Source organism: Festucalex cinctus, chromosome 19 (assembly GCF_051991245.1).
Source record: "Festucalex cinctus isolate MCC-2025b chromosome 19, RoL_Fcin_1.0, whole genome shotgun sequence".
In the NCBI taxonomy this organism is placed as follows: Eukaryota; Metazoa; Chordata; class Actinopteri; order Syngnathiformes; family Syngnathidae; genus Festucalex; species Festucalex cinctus.
In genome coordinates, this window is record NC_135429.1 from 12,338,250 (window position 1) to 12,353,723 (window position 15,474).

General features: G+C 40.2%; 1 protein-coding gene across 10 annotated transcripts in view; it reads left to right on the forward strand.

Moving 5' to 3' along the window:
* ptk2aa (protein tyrosine kinase 2aa) overlaps window positions 1-15,474 on the forward strand; it is a 36,167-nt gene that overhangs the window by 16,802 nt on the left and 3,891 nt on the right. For 4 of the 10 annotated variants that reach the window (XM_077507674.1, XM_077507673.1, XM_077507669.1 and 1 more), the window contains 23 exons: window positions 848-935; window positions 1,153-1,232; window positions 1,819-1,881; window positions 3,004-3,058; window positions 6,509-6,649; window positions 6,768-6,845; window positions 7,012-7,119; window positions 7,202-7,319; window positions 7,673-7,703; window positions 8,291-8,355; window positions 9,976-9,993; window positions 11,368-11,424; window positions 11,735-11,755; window positions 12,472-12,569; window positions 12,641-12,725; window positions 12,802-12,902; window positions 12,982-13,097; window positions 13,214-13,314; window positions 13,540-13,629; window positions 13,714-13,918; window positions 13,988-14,099; window positions 14,179-14,253; window positions 15,212-15,301. In XM_077507674.1, coding sequence (XP_077363800.1) covers window positions 848-935; window positions 1,153-1,232; window positions 1,819-1,881; window positions 3,004-3,058; window positions 6,509-6,649; window positions 6,768-6,845; window positions 7,012-7,119; window positions 7,202-7,319; window positions 7,673-7,703; window positions 8,291-8,355; window positions 9,976-9,993; window positions 11,368-11,424; window positions 11,735-11,755; window positions 12,472-12,569; window positions 12,641-12,725; window positions 12,802-12,902; window positions 12,982-13,097; window positions 13,214-13,314; window positions 13,540-13,629; window positions 13,714-13,918; window positions 13,988-14,099; window positions 14,179-14,253; window positions 15,212-15,301 — 1,996 coding nt within the window. Of the gene's footprint in view, window positions 1-847; window positions 936-1,152; window positions 1,233-1,818; window positions 1,882-3,003; window positions 3,059-6,508; window positions 6,650-6,767; window positions 6,846-7,011; window positions 7,120-7,201; window positions 7,320-7,672; window positions 7,704-8,290; window positions 8,356-8,577; window positions 8,665-9,975; window positions 9,994-10,017; window positions 11,278-11,367; window positions 11,425-11,734; window positions 11,756-12,471; window positions 12,570-12,640; window positions 12,726-12,801; window positions 12,903-12,981; window positions 13,098-13,213; window positions 13,315-13,539; window positions 13,630-13,713; window positions 13,919-13,987; window positions 14,100-14,178; window positions 14,254-15,211; window positions 15,302-15,474 lie in introns of those variants that run through there. The other 6 variants (XM_077507678.1, XM_077507671.1, XM_077507670.1 and 3 more) reach the window with 6 other exon arrangements.

Sequence of the window (15,474 nt, forward strand, 5' to 3'; positions counted from 1 at the left end):
GATGACAAGACGTTGAATCGGTAAGACTACCGAATGAACAATTCTGAGCTCTTAAAAAAAAATAATAATAAAAAAAAAAAAAAAAAAAAAACTGCACAAGAAATGAAGATAACATCAATTATTATTAATTTATATATTTACTGTTGCTCATTGCACAGAACTTTGATTCACACACAATGATGAACATTTACAACCACCCAAATAATTTAATACAGTAAATAAAAGTTAAGCAAAATAAAATAAAAAAAGAGAGTGTAAAAAAAGTACTGAAAATTGGTACCGTTGAGTACCGGTATCGATTACCAGGTACAGAGTATTGGAACAGTACGGGTTCAAATGAGAAAGATACCCATCCCAAAGTTTACATGCGATTCGTTAATTCTGAACACATCCAAATCTCAGTTATAAGAGGCACATTAGCTTACGTTACAGTTTGACAAAGCCACAGCTAGCTTCCTTGAAGCAGTGTGCCTGTCGCAAATGGAAAAGCAGCAGGAGTGATTTACTGGAGACGCCTCATGAAAAATCCAGTGGGCCCCGTCTGTTGTAGGGTGGATTGAAAGGCTCGTGGATCACTTTTATTGTGGCGGTCGCCGCTAATGCCATTGTACATTTAGGACCTTTTGCACCATGGACTTATAAAGAGACAAGGAAGCAGATGTCACCTTTGTCCGACTAAGTCAACAACTCTTTGCTGCTTGTGTGATGATGTAACCCCTTTTCTCACTATGTCATACCCTGTAAATTGCTTTTAGAATTGCATGATGGACCGAATTAAATGCTCAAAAGGCCCATGTACTGTAGGTTACCCACCCCTTCTCTAAACAATTACATTACATCTATGCAGGTATGAACTGAGGATCCGATACCTACCAAAAGGCTTCGTGCAGCAGTTTACAGAAGACAAACCTACACTCAATTACTTCTACCACCAGGTACACACACACAAACGCACCCATGCACACGCATTTCATCTTTCAACATGAGACATATGGCGCTGATTGCAGACTGTGTCTTTGCCTGGAAGTGATCTAGGTCAGTAGGACTGTTTGTGTTTGTCAACGTGCCATTTGTTGCTCGGCGATATTAATATGTCAGTGTCTTTAAATAAACATATGCGTTTGTTGCTTACATGTGTCATTTGGCACCCAGGTGAAAAATGACTACATGGCACAGATCGGGGATCAAGTGGAGCAAGATGTCGCCCTCAAGCTGGGCTGCCTGGAGATCAGGTGAGATGCACACTGAGAACTCAGCTGTTAATTGTTTATATAATGATACCAATACATGTCTGATAAAAAAATATATTTCTAATTCTGTTTTGTTTTTATCCATAGGTTAAAAACAATCTTAGATTTTTGGATACAATCATTTTAATTGTTTGAATTGTTTAATTCACAATATTACTTTAGTGACCATTGAATTACATTACTTAAGTATTTCAATAATTTTGTTTTAAATTATTAAAAATTATTGTATTTGTTTGTTGTTGCCTTGAAAAGATTTATCTCATCTTTTTTTTTTTTAAAATATATATTATTTAAAATACGAAATGCTCTCCAAATGTTGATTTTTGTTTTAATTTTTTAGCCAAAACGCAACAAAAACAGTTCAGACTGCTGTCACTATATAATTACTTACGGTAATTTAAACAACTGTGTTAATATTTTTGGATACAGTTCTTGTTTTGGATTCTTTTAGAATGTGCAGGTGTAGAGAATTAATTTATTTCCCTCGGGTACACTGACAGATCTAGAGCCTGTTGTTTAGCCAGGAAGATTTAATGCTTACGCGGATATTCTCTGCTCTGATTTCCAGGAGGTTCTTTAAAGAGATGAGAGGAAATGCCCTGGATAAGAAGTCCAACTATGAGCTACTAGAGTAAGTACTTTAAGGGTTGTGACTTCCAGGCCAGCAGTGATTTTCCATCGGCTTCATCCTCTTGTTAGCATGCTTTGCAACTCAGCTCAGTTCCAGTTCCATACATTCGTGTTTATTCACGTTCAATATGACAATTACTCATGATGGCAAAGCTGCTTCGCGCTCCATGTAGCAATCTGCTGACTGTGAGACGGCTAGCGCTAACAAACCGGGCGGCTTAACGAGGCTGCTTGGCTCGGATTCTAATGAGCTGCCCGATTCTGCCATACTAGTCTTTTCTTTCAAACCCTGCAGCCTAATGAGCTCGCCAATGAACGGCGAAAAGAATGTCCAGTCGTTTTGTATCCTGCTTCCTGCTCATCTCATGTCTTTGTCCTCTTCGCGATCTTTTCCTTTGTTATTTTGTCTCAGTCTGTCCCTCGTCCCCAAAAAGTTGTCAGCTTTCTGCCAAGCAGGTCTGGAGGGGGAAGCACTGCAGGCCTGACAGTTGGCCTGTTTAAACATTCTGTAGTTTATTAAAAATTCTCAAAGCAAACTTTACATTATTTATTTCTTATACAGATAAGACCACAAGTAGCTGAATATGCATTGGAACATCCAAAGTTAAAATAATCTTTCTGATGCAGTTTGACTTCCAGGTTGTTCCAATTAAAAAAATAAAAAATGCCCGTAATAAATAATTAAAAGTGATACATTTCTTGAATGTATCTTGAATTTGTCTGCAGGTTTTGAAGTAGCATTTGATCATTTCTCACTGGCATACAAGTGTACATATAAAACAAAAATAAAGTAAAACTGATCACCGTTTGATGTCTGAGAGACACACAATGGACTATGAAAATGTGCCGTATGTTGGCAAGCTTCTCTGCTCATTTTACTGATTTCACTGATGTCATCATCATAAAAGACAAGAAAAAAAAATCCAAAATAGTACTGTACGACTGTTTGACTGTTTAGCAAATGAGTCAGCATCATCACTTTCTGCTTCCCAATGTCTACTTCCCACATCCACTTATGTAACCGAACTCGGATCAGATAGCGACATTTAACATTCCTGTGAGTATTTACAGCATTCTAAACATATTCCCCTTTCTCTCTTGTTGTCTTACCCCCTGTACACAGGAAGGATGTCGGTTTGAGGCGTTTTTTCCCCAAAGACCTTCTGGATTCAGTCAAGGTGAGGAGAAAGCAATACAGTAATCCCCTGCATAGTTGCATTTCACTAATTATGAAGTCACCTGTTCAAATTCTTCCCTGTGGAACTTATCTGCAGATATTCACTGGAAAATTTATTTATTCACAATTTTTGTGCAAATGTAAGCTCAGTAGATCGTAGTTTATGGATCATAATTCAAACTATAAAACATATAGGTGATTGTCAATTCTGTTTTTTTATTTTTTTATTTTTTATTTTATTTTTTTGCTGTTCACTGTAGCGGATTTATATGTGACACTTGAGTGGGCTGCTCTACTAAATCAAATATTTGTAACAAGGGTGTCCAAAGAACGAAACAGGAGCTCATCCGTGGGAAAAAATAATAATAATAATAAAAAAAGAAACTACCATTAACTCAATTTTATTTATAAAGCACATTATGTACCGCACTTTGCATGCAGCTATTGTTGTTTTTAAAGTAAAAAACAGACAGTTAATTAATAACATCAAGTAATCATGAAAACAATGCTGATTCGAAAGCCAAAGAATCAATTTACAAATAAATTTACAGACTCTATTATGCTGCAAGTTCGTTTACTGTTTTCTGCGCCAGCTTGAAACTAATAAATTTCATGTTTAAATTTGGAGTTTTTATGTGCCGGCATAATAGCAGTGTCAGTGATACATTTACGGCACACTTTTACGGGGAGGGTGTGTTGAAGAAAGGCGCAGTGACCCCAAAAGGTCCTGATGTCGACAGGCGGCGGGGAGACAGATGCTCTGCAGAGGGGAACGCTACCGCTCGTGCGCAACCCCCGGGGTCACGTGTAAACCCACTTTCTCTTTCCAACAATGAGGAAGGAAAGGGGGAGGTGTGCGCCTCCTTTCCCCGTCTGCCTATCAAGCCCAGCTGAACGCCCTCCATTCCCTGCCCTTCCCATCAGCTGCCCACTTCTTTACCTCCTCTTCACAAACATGGCAACATAAAGCTCCCCTCCCTTCCTTGAGGCAACCACACGCGCAGTCAACGTCCATAAATTCTCTGATTGGAAGTGAATGCAGATGTCAGGGTGGGTGTCATAGTTTCACAGTATTTGAGTTGTTTTGAATGAAACTGATTAACACGCGTCTGTTATAGACATGACAATGGTAATAGTCAGACGTCACTTTAAAAAGTGGAGCCTTTCTTACACGGGGTACACAGGGCATTACATACCAAGTCTGTCATTTTAATTGATGGTGAATAATTGGTGGGGAATATTTTATCCAAACACTCAACACATTGAGTTTTGTAATCAGCTACTGTTCTGAGTTTTTGGCTTGCACCCAACTCTGTCGACAACAAGGATTTTCCATTGTAAATATTGAAGAGGTGTAAAAAAATTGTGAGCAGTAAAAAAAATAAAAAAAAAATAAAAAAAATCAAAAAAAAAATCTAATATGGTCTGAAATACAACTTCTTATTTATTTATTTATTTATTTTTTATTTTGAGGGATTTTTTTTTTCCCCCCAGAACACCAAAATTCAACTAATACACATTATTATTGTGTTTAACAAAAGTTGTGAACATCTGCAGTTGTTTGGCAATGATACGAGGTGTGTACGTCAGATGTGTGGCTGTCTTTGAAAGGGTATAAGGGAAGTCTTTTAATGGGATTAATCTCTTTCTCAATAGACTCCACTTGTCACACACACACACGTGGATAGACACACACACACACCCACAAAAAAAAACAGATGGCTGCGATAGTAAAGGGTGAGTGATGTCAAGACTGGTCAAAGCCTTCTAAAGAGTCCATTCATGCTGACAGGTTGGCAAGCAGGTTTAGTTTAAAAAAAAGAAAAAAAAGTGGCATTATAGACAGTTTAATGACAATAATTAATTGTGTGTGCCTCTAGGTGGCGCTAGTGTATGTGCCTGACAGCTTGACAGTGTGAATGTGGGGACAATATGAGATCGTCTTTGTGTCCCGTTCAATCATGAGGTCAGTTGCAATAGCGACAGGTGTTTTCTCTCAGAAAGGATGGATGCTTTAGAATGACACTAGAAATTGCATTCTCTCTCCTATCAATTGTGTTAATTAGGTTACACACATACACTGATTTTTAACCTTTTTCATCAAATTTTTAAAAAGCGTGATACACCCCACATGACCTAAAAAAAAAAAAAATCGGTGAGTGTTGATGGTACTTATAGCGTACACACAGTATGAAACACCATAGGTGGATCAATATTCGTGGTAGTACCAAGACTGACCTGTGAGAGGCAGCATGGTGTCATGGGCAATCCAGACTGCCGGAAAATATAAATAAGACTAGTAGTGGTAATAGATGAAGAAAAGCAAGACTTTGCTTATCTGATAACTACATTGTGCTTGCAAAATTCACAATTGTTGCCTCCCAACACAATCTTCACACACCTCACAGCACAGGATATGTTGAGGATCATCATCTACATAGACATATATGATAATGCGGCCTTTGCGGACTTCAATTGAGAAGAAAAATGCTCAAATTCAGCCCGATTATTGCTGTGCATGTACCGCAGTTTAATTTAACTCATTCACTGCCTTTGACAAGTATACTTGTCAATTGTATTTTTTAGAGCGGTGCTAAATGGGGGCGAATCTGAGCATGCTCCACTGTAAATATCAAACTTGGAAACAACTTTACTGATGCCCAACCACCGGTAGATGACATCATTGCCCCATTTTATAGGAAATAAACACAGTTTCAGAGTCCATGGGAGAAATGGCTGTATTTTGGCAAACCTACATTTTTCTGCTGTCAATTATAAAAGAACGGGACGGGACAAAAAGTAGGGAGCCTATTCTGTTATTTGGTAGATTCGGTTTATATATAATTATTGAATGGAATATCACGTGAGTATTGGAAATGTAAAAATTTTCTATAATGACTGGCAGTGAATGAGTTAAGTGCAGTCATGTTTAATGTGCTAGATTATAGGTTAGTTAGGATGACTATACCCCCCCCCCCCAAAAAAAAAAAAAAAAAAAAAATGACCATACGTCCACCATGTCTTGCTTAACAGATTGCAAATCGGCATGTTCTTTTCAGTCAGTTTTGAACTCAACCTCCAAACTCAATCTCTTCTAATCTCTTGTCTTAATCTATATGGTGAGCTATTCACAGTTTGGCTGGGCCTCTAATAACATAACTGCCTAGGTAATTTTTTTTGAGTGTTGTCAAAAAACAAGAAAACGAAATTCAACCTTTGTGGATTACCATTACCTGGATGGACAATCTACAGGGACAAAGAAAAACTACATTTTTCAAACACATTGTGAATAGTTTTGTGTGTGTGTGTGTGTGTGTGTGTGTGTTTTGAAAGGGACTTGTGCAAATTATGCCGTTAGGCTAATGAAATAGAAGATGAAGTGCAAATGGCACAACAATTCTTGGGGTTAACCCGTTTGTCATGTACTTCATTGTCTCTCATCCTCCTTCAGGCCAAGACACTTCGAAAATTGATCCAGCAGACATTTAAGCAGGTGGCCAACTTCAACGATGAGCAGTGCATCCTCAAATTCCTTGAAATCCTGGCACCCATCCAACGCTATGACAAGGAGTGCTTCAAATGTGCCCTCGGGGTGAGTCGGACTCAGGTTTCTTGTGTTAGGCTGACCTCTTGTGGCAGCGTTTAAGTCTCGCATTCAGTCTGTGAACGTCAAACGTGAGGGTTCACTGTTTTCTTCTCCCTTTTGACAGTCAAGCTGGGTGATCCAAGTAGAGCTCGCGATCGGACCTGAGGAAGGCATTAGCTACCTGACGGACAAGGGCTCAGCGGTGAGTAAAAGTTTGCTTTTTTTTTTTCCTGCTTGTTTGGGTGGTGTTATATAAACTGCACTGACATCAAACAGTGGGACAAAGACACACCATCAGTACTTTGCAACTGTCGCCACATCATCTCATTATCTGGTTGTAAGTAATTAGTCTCTTTTCATACCTACAGCCAACCCATCTGGCTAACTTCACCCAAGTGCAGTCCATCCAGTACTCGGCCATGGAGGAAAAAGACAGGAAAGGAATGCTGCAAGTCAATGTCGCAGGAGCCGCCGAGGTACACAGGCATGATCTTGAGTTAATGCCACTCACATCGTTTGAGGTAACACACCTTTTTGTGTTTGTGTTTGCACGTGTAGCCTCTCACCGTCACGACAGCTTCCCTGACCATGGCGGAGAATTTGGCCGACCTCATTGACGGCTATTGTCGGCTCATCTCCATGGAAACGCGCTCTTTCATCGTCAGAGTTCAGAAAGGTAGGGGTGTTTTGTTATGTTTCTTTCTATTCACTTCTTCAGAACTGCCATGCTCCTTGGCAGTGTTTTCATTATGTACTGTTGGACTGCCGGCCCTAAAAAAAATTACTGAAAGCAATTAAATAATATTTGTAAACCCTAACTCAAATTTTAACTTGCAACACAACACAAGAAAATCGACATTTAAAAAAAAAAAAAATAAAAAAAAAAAATAAACTCATATATTGTGGGTCTCATCAATGCATCACTGTACTATAATGTTGATATTAATATCCAGTACGTGTAGAAAGGTTGTAATTATGTGGTCCATATTTTATCACCATGCTCCAAAACCATTTGCATTTGTCCTCTAGAGGGGGAGAGAGCGCTACCTTCCCTTCCAAAGTAAGTGCTATTCTCTTTAAATTTGTATTATGTTGAACCTAAGCCTCACTTCATTCTTATTTTGATAATTCTATGCTCAGACTTAGCTTATGTCCTAAAATAGTGCCCCCGAACTTAATAGTTCCTAGGTGCACCAGACTTGAATAAATAAACCCCTCTCCAGATAGATACCTTTTGCTTCTTCATTTTGTTTAGTCCACTTAACATAAATTACCTGGCAACATTGTTTAATGTTATTACAATAATGGCCTCCAGCATCTTCTGCAGTTGAGTAAATAAATGCCCCTGCCCACTACATGAGGAAATTAGGTAGTGTTTATCCCTTAGTTGGTGGGTCCAGGTTGCACTACTTTGTTTTTGTTCAGTTTAAACTCAAATATCACTCCTTTTTTTTCTGTGTACCTTTCTCGCTCGCCGCATGTCTGGTCAAATAAGGAGATAAGTTTGGCAGCCAAATAGTTTCCACTTGTGCAAGTCTCCTCCTCTTTTCCTTGGCCTCTCACTCTGCCCTTCCGCGAGCCACCACAAAAAGGCAGAGATAATTGCCACACTTTGGGTTGTGAACACATACACGTTTCTATTTGTAGGTTGTCCAATAATGAGAAGAAATTAGAGGCGGTGAAGAGTGGCGTGAGAACAATCTCGGTTTCAGGTAAGTCAGGGAATACCGAACTCACTTGGTCACATGTGCCCGAGTGACTGCTCTGCTCTTTCCATTTCCTCCAACATCTGTTTTTTCTCTCATTGTTCCTGTCTTGTCTCCTTCGTCCTGTTTGTTTACCTCTACACTTGGCCTCATTCTGCACTCTGTCCGTCTTCCATTCACGCCGTCCTTTTTTTCCACACCTCCCATTTGTCGTCCGATTGGCCGAAGACCTGGTGCCGTCGACTCCTCCCAAGTCAGCCAAGGCGCGTCGTTTCCTCCTCCCCTTTGTCTTCTGTTCTGATTCACCACCCAATGGTATTCCTTGTGATGCGAATGCCTAATCAAATCATGCTAATTTGGAGGATAATTCAACTAACAAAGTAATAGTCTTTATTTCCATTTATGGAGTCATTTTGGGTCATTTTCATGACTAAAGGGCAGTATAGTGTAGTAGTGGTTCGCATGCCTGCCTCACAGTTGAAAAGTTCCTGGTAGGTATCTTGACATGACATGACCTATTGTGTGGATTTTTTTGCATCCCTGTATTCCGGTTTCCTCCCACATTTCCAAAACATGCATGTCAGTTTAATTGAAGACTCTAAATTGTCCATAGGGGTGAATGTGAGTGATTGATTACTTAAGTACACCACCTCTCACCCAATGACCAGCTTTATGTTATGTATTGATCCTTATGTTTATTCTAATATTTTAAATAAATACGTTTTGTTTCAATAACAGTATAATTATTAGCCTTGCAAGTGGTGCAGTAAAATGATGAGTTCAGTACATGCTTTAACTCTGAGCTCACATTTAATTTGCTGAGTTCCACATCCAATATTTGATCCATTATTGTAAGGCAGATGATTTAAAGTGACAGAGCTGAATTTGCGGTCAGGAAAGAAGACTTTTGCGATTACTATCAGCCAAGGCGACAGCCGCAGCTCAGTGCAGTGAGCCATTAATCTGGACGGCAGCCGGAATGCTGAAGTCATTTTCCCAACGTTCTCAGCTGGCGGCTTCCAATTTGACACGCAGGCGAAGCCTGTATTCACGTTTGCGAATTCATTTCAGTATTGCGCGAAAATAATTAAAAGTCATTGTGGAGAAGGGATCAAATCGAATGGCTTTAAAGATATGTCAAACCTCCACTTATGATGCAAATAATTGCTACTAAATGATTTGACTTGGGAGAAGTGTCTCATGATCAAAAGTATTGGGACACCTCATTGTGAAAATATTCTGCTTCTGCCTCCTGTTTGCAGCTTCAACAGCTTCCACTCATTTGTTCTGCAGGATTTTGTGGGATTTGTGGGGGATTCCTTAGCAATTCTAACTGTCTGCTCACTGTTTAAAGTCCGCCACTGGAATTTCAGTGTTCACCTCCGCCGCTCACACAAATATTTACAAGTGGCCGCAGACTGCAACGTGTGCAAGCCACAGCGGCGTCTTCCTCCCGCTGTCTTGCATGCTGCCGCTTTTTAACACATTATTGGCGCTATAACTAACTGCCTGCGTCTTCGTCTTTGCAGGTTGCGCAGCAGCCATTTTGTGACACGACTAATCTCTGCTTTCTTTCTGTGTCTCCTCCTCCTCTTCTGCTCTTGCATGCTCTCCCGGACCCTGCAGAAGATCTTAGCGGGGATGGTAAAGTGATCAATCTCTCTGTTTCTTCTGTCATGTTGCACTCTTCTGTGACAGTGTGCTGGAGGTCCGGGCCACAGTTATGCATGCGATCCTCCTCCTTTTTACAATATGAATGAAGCCATATTAGCCAGATTTTTTTAACAATTTGTGAGAATTTTCAATATAATTACATGCTTTGCTACTAAAATCGAAGATGACACATCCACAAAAGCAACTATGGGATGTTTCACTTTAAGGGAATTTCTCCAAATGCTTCCCTCCCACCACACACACACACACACACACACACACACACACACACACACACGTACACCTCCACCCACGCCCACACACCCCCACACACAATCATACAATCATGCACACGTGGACTGACATATATTGTTGCAGAAAGTCATTCCGAGGGAGAGGTTTGCTGGTTTCAAGCAATAGCATTCCAGGCTATAATGGGCAAACACGCACACTAAACGCAGACTGGAATTTGAAAAGCCAAAAGTTGTTTTGTTTTTCCGTGACTGGAATGTTTTATTATTAGATAAACCATAAGTAATGTAAACCAGCTTATGATGAAATTTGAATGATGCGGCTTTTCCCGTTCTCATCTCAAAACTTTCAGACAAGTGTTGCCTGGCCAAAAAAGCTTGCAACGTGGAAGTCAGTCCAGTGTAGTTGAGTGGGGTTTCCACTGCTTTAATTGACCCTGCCTTTTATTAGCCTTTAAATGACCTGCTACTTCCCGCCCGGCACGTTCCTGTTAAAATTTTTCTTGAGTTAATCAAGAATTTAAGGAGCAACTTTCCGGTGTTCCCACTGAGAGTCCGATGAATCGGGTGTTAAGCTTTCACGGGCAGCAGATGTTCGACTCGTGTTGCTAGCAGCTGAGTCTGCAGCCTGATTTTATTTTAAACACCAACCATCTGGTTAGGATGGATTCCGTCCATCCTTCCCTCCTCTTTTTTTTTCCCCCTCCTCCACCACCGCCTCCTTCTGTTCCTCCTCCTCCTGCTGCCTCTCTCACTCTGTTTTTGATTTTTACAAACATCTCTTTTGGATCTCTGCTTCTTTTATTTATGTTTATCTCCTCTTGAACTCTTCCTGGCCTCCTCTCCTAATTTCTTTGCCGCCATTGCACCGCAACGCCAGCTGCTGTCAAAGAGCTCAGCTGACACACCGAGCCAAGTGTGTGTGTGTGTCTCAGTGTGCGTGATTGTAAGAGAGAGAGAGAGAGAAAGTATAGCTGCATGGGTGTCGCTTTGGGCAGGAGTCAAAACAGTGAGACTATTTTCAGTAAGCTCCTGCGCTTCCTCAATAATATGCATGCCTTTTTTTTTTTTAAACTTGTGTTGTTAGTCATAGTGTTTGATTTTTTTGTTGCAGAGACCGATGACTACGCCGAGATAGTTGACGAAGAGGACACGTACACCATGCCCTCCAGTAAGTGCATGGTTTCCCTTGGCTCTCTCGTCTTCGTTGTCGTGTAAGCCAAAAAAACAAACAGGGGAGGGTGACATGTGTTTAGTCTCTCCTTCTCCCTCCTTCTACTTCCTCTTTGAAAGCAAACTTAAAATCTGACATTTTCTTTGTATGCATCCGTGTATGCGAAATGTCATCCCCGCCAAGTACGCTGACGCCGATTCGCCTGGATGCGTGTTTTCCGAGCTGTCTTGCCTCTTTCCCGCTTTTCACCTCCCTGTCTTCCTCTTTTTTTTTTTTCTTCCCCCTCCCACCCACATCGCCAACGCAGTGACCTATGGAATAGTGGAAGGTAAAATAAAGCAAAACTATAAAAGCTTTATTTCTCTCATTCTGTCCAACTTCCAAATGCCTGCTTTTAAATTTTTCTTTGTCACAAGTAATATCCTTTATTCTGACAAGCGATGGACATTTAATCAAATTCACCTGACTCACAAATAATTAGCTCTCAATTAACATATGTTTTTTTTTAAAATATCAGTTTTAAGGAGGTGGATGTTCTGTGCTCCTGTTGATGACAGCTAATAATAGAGTCCAGTTTGCCTACATTGCCTCAAGGCATGATTAATCAAGAATTGTTTCCACGCAATCCACCAAATTTAATTAATAACCATTAAGTGACTCTTGCAGGCAAAGAAAAATACAAAATATTATTTCTGTTAATTTTATATTATTGTTTCTACTGCTGGTGTTGTGAAGTCTTGCGTCTGTTTGACACATTTAATTACATATGAATTGCATGGAGGGATTAATTTAAATGGATTAATATGATACATTTCAGTGTAATTTAATTGTATTTTCATAAAAAAAATTATTAAATGTTATTCAATTTGTTTAATTTATTTTCATTCTTTTTCCATTTTCCAAATGCTTTAAGAGCTTTTTTGAGGTACTGTTTTTTTTTTTCAGGTTGTTGCATTTTTTTTTTTATGTAATTAAAGAAAAGAAAAAACTATTTTTTTTTTTTTCCCCCATCATCGGCATCATCACTTCATTTCTTCTTTTTAGCGCGGGACTACGAGATCCAGAGGGACAGGATCGAGCTTGGTCGCTGCATAGGTGAGGGTCAGTTTGGAGATGTGCACCAAGGAGTCTACAATATCCCGGTACATATATACAATTAGTGACATGGGAAAATGTGATAAACGGGTTTCATTATCAAGATGCTATTCTGCAGGACCAGCCAGCGCTGGCCGTGGCAATTAAGACGTGCAAGAACTGCACTTCTGACAGCGTCAGGGAAAAGTTCCTGCAAGAAGCGCGTAAGGCAGCCACAAAGTTAGCAAACCTATTTCATTTACACTTACTCTGTTAAATGTACTAAACATATTCTTGCAGTGACTATGCGGCAGTTTGACCACCCTCACATCGTCAAGCTGATAGGTGTGATCACCGAGAATCCGGTGTGGATCATCATGGAGCTGTGCACGCTGGGAGAGGTCTGCTCACATACAGTATGCCGTATTTTTATTCTCGAATGCATAGTGATTGTTCTGTTTTTTTTCTCCCTGCATACAGCTGCGTTCCTTCCTCCAGGTGAGGAAGTACAGCCTGGACTTGGCAACACTCATCCTGTTCGCCTATCAGCTTAGCACTGCGCTGGCGTATCTGGAGAGCAAACGCTTTGTGCACAGGTAAATTAACACCTCAGTTTAAAAATGTTTTCACGCAGCAGTATTTGATGTTTCTTGTTTGTGTTTATGTGACATATAAATGCAAATTTATGAGTCTGCAACTTTTTTTTTTTTAGGGACATAGCAGCACGTAATGTGTTAGTGTCTTCGATTGACTGCGTGATGCTGGGAGACTTTGGTCTGTCACGCTACATGGAGGACAGCTCCTACTACAAAGGTGATGATAATGCACCTTTTCATATTGAATACAGTGAGACCGCTCAAATGAAACAAGTTTTAATCATAATATGAGCTTCATGGAACAGTTTGTGGTGGACTTTAGAGGGACTACTCCTGCATTCAATCAAGTTAATTACTTGAGTTGGCTGCTTGACTTGTACTTTTCTGCCATCTACTGGAGGCATGGGACATTTTCTCAAACTTCTAACCTCCCTCGTTTCAGCCTCCAAAGGTAAACTTCCTATCAAATGGATGGCTCCCGAGTCGATCAACTTCCGAAGATTCACCTCCGCGAGTGACGTCTGGATGTTTGGTGAGCAAGTGTGCTTCTTAGTAAATGACATCGCATCATTGCGGCGGTGATGGCACGTTAATCATTTGTGCACACCCGCCACAGGTGTCTGCATGTGGGAGATCCTGATGTACGGTATCAAGCCCTTCCAAGGGGTGAAGAACAACGATGTGATCGGCCGCATCGAGAACGGCGAGCGGCTCGCCATGCCGCCACAGTGCCCGCCCACCCTTTACAGCCTCATGACTAAGTGCTGGTCATACGACCCAAGCAAGCGGCCGCGGTTCACAGAACTCAAAACGCAACTCAGGTAATTATGATGATTAGAAATCATGACAGATCACATAATTTCATCACACCTAAGCATGAAATGCAACAGCACCATACTGGATGAGGAGAAGGTGCAGCAAGAGGAGAGATTGAGGATGGAGATGAGAAGACAGGTCACAGTATCCTGGGACTCAGGAGGTTCTGATGAGGCGCCACCTAAAGTGAGACTCTTAATAATTTCCGTCAATGATATGACTTGATTCCGGAGCGCAACAGAATGTGTGATTTATTTGTTTGCAGCCGAGCCGACCGGGTTACCCGAGCCCTCGCTCCAGTGAGGGCTACTTCTCGAGCCCACAACACAACCACTACCAGGTACTGCACAGCACCCATGCATATACCAAAATACCACATGTGTTTTTACTGTATGTGCATGTCAAACATGCACAAATATGAGTAATATGATGCGTTTTTCACATTTTCCTACCATCTTTTACATTTCTATATATTAAAAAAAAATGTGTATATTTTATGCTAAAATAAGATCTGTTAACATGTTTTTCATTGGTCAATAAAGACATGCTCTATTTATTTGGGAGGATTTAGAGGACTGCATTTTTATTCTTTTTCTTTTTTTTTTTTTTTTTTCTTTCTCCGGGGGGCTAGAAGTTAGCACGTTCTGGTATCAGTATGAAACCAAACCACTGTTTTGAATGTCATGGTATACACAGCCACCTAGTGGTTCAACAGAGCATTTTTTTCCTCAGCATTGGAAAGGATTGTCTATTTTTTTCCATATATACCACAACGATGAACCCAGTGATTCATTGAAGCTCAGCATCTTTTATAACGGAGGCTGCTTTTTGTGGACGTTCAATCTCGATAGCAACTTGCCGAACCTGCATAACCAAAAGGAAACAGCAGTTAGACATACAATTAAAACAAACTCTGTCATCCTATCATTTCATTTCTAAAAGCTCTTTAAAGGGATGCTTTTAGGCAAATAAAATTAAAAAAAGTCAGCGTCAGCATGACCTCAGAGTGCACTGCAATATTGTCAGCAGTGATTGAAGTGAACACAAGTAATCCAAGCAGACAGCAGGCATTTCCTTTTGTGCCTGAGATGTACTCAGACACTCTTCTACCCTTATAAGGAGCGGGACATTGTAACTGAACACAGCAATATCACATCTGCAATATATATCTTGCTATTGTCAAGATACCTTCAGCAAAACTTTTTTGTTGTTATTTCAGTATTGATTTATTATTATTTAGTTTATAACTCTCTCTTTTTTTTTTTTTCTTTTTCTTTTTTTTTTTTGTCCACCTTCAGCCGACAGCACATGGTGGCGGCTTCCCTGCGACTGATTCATGGAACCAGCACAGACCGGAACACACTGCACTGTGGAGCACCAACATGGAGGTACATAAATAAGATGTTTAAATGTGTAATGTTTATAACTGTCTGTATTAATAGTTTAATAGTACAATACATTTGAAAAAATAATCAACATTTTTGCAGGAACCACAATATAACAGCAGGTTTAAGTGTGATGATGGCAATTAATGTGACGAAATAAGAGTATTAAATCTCTT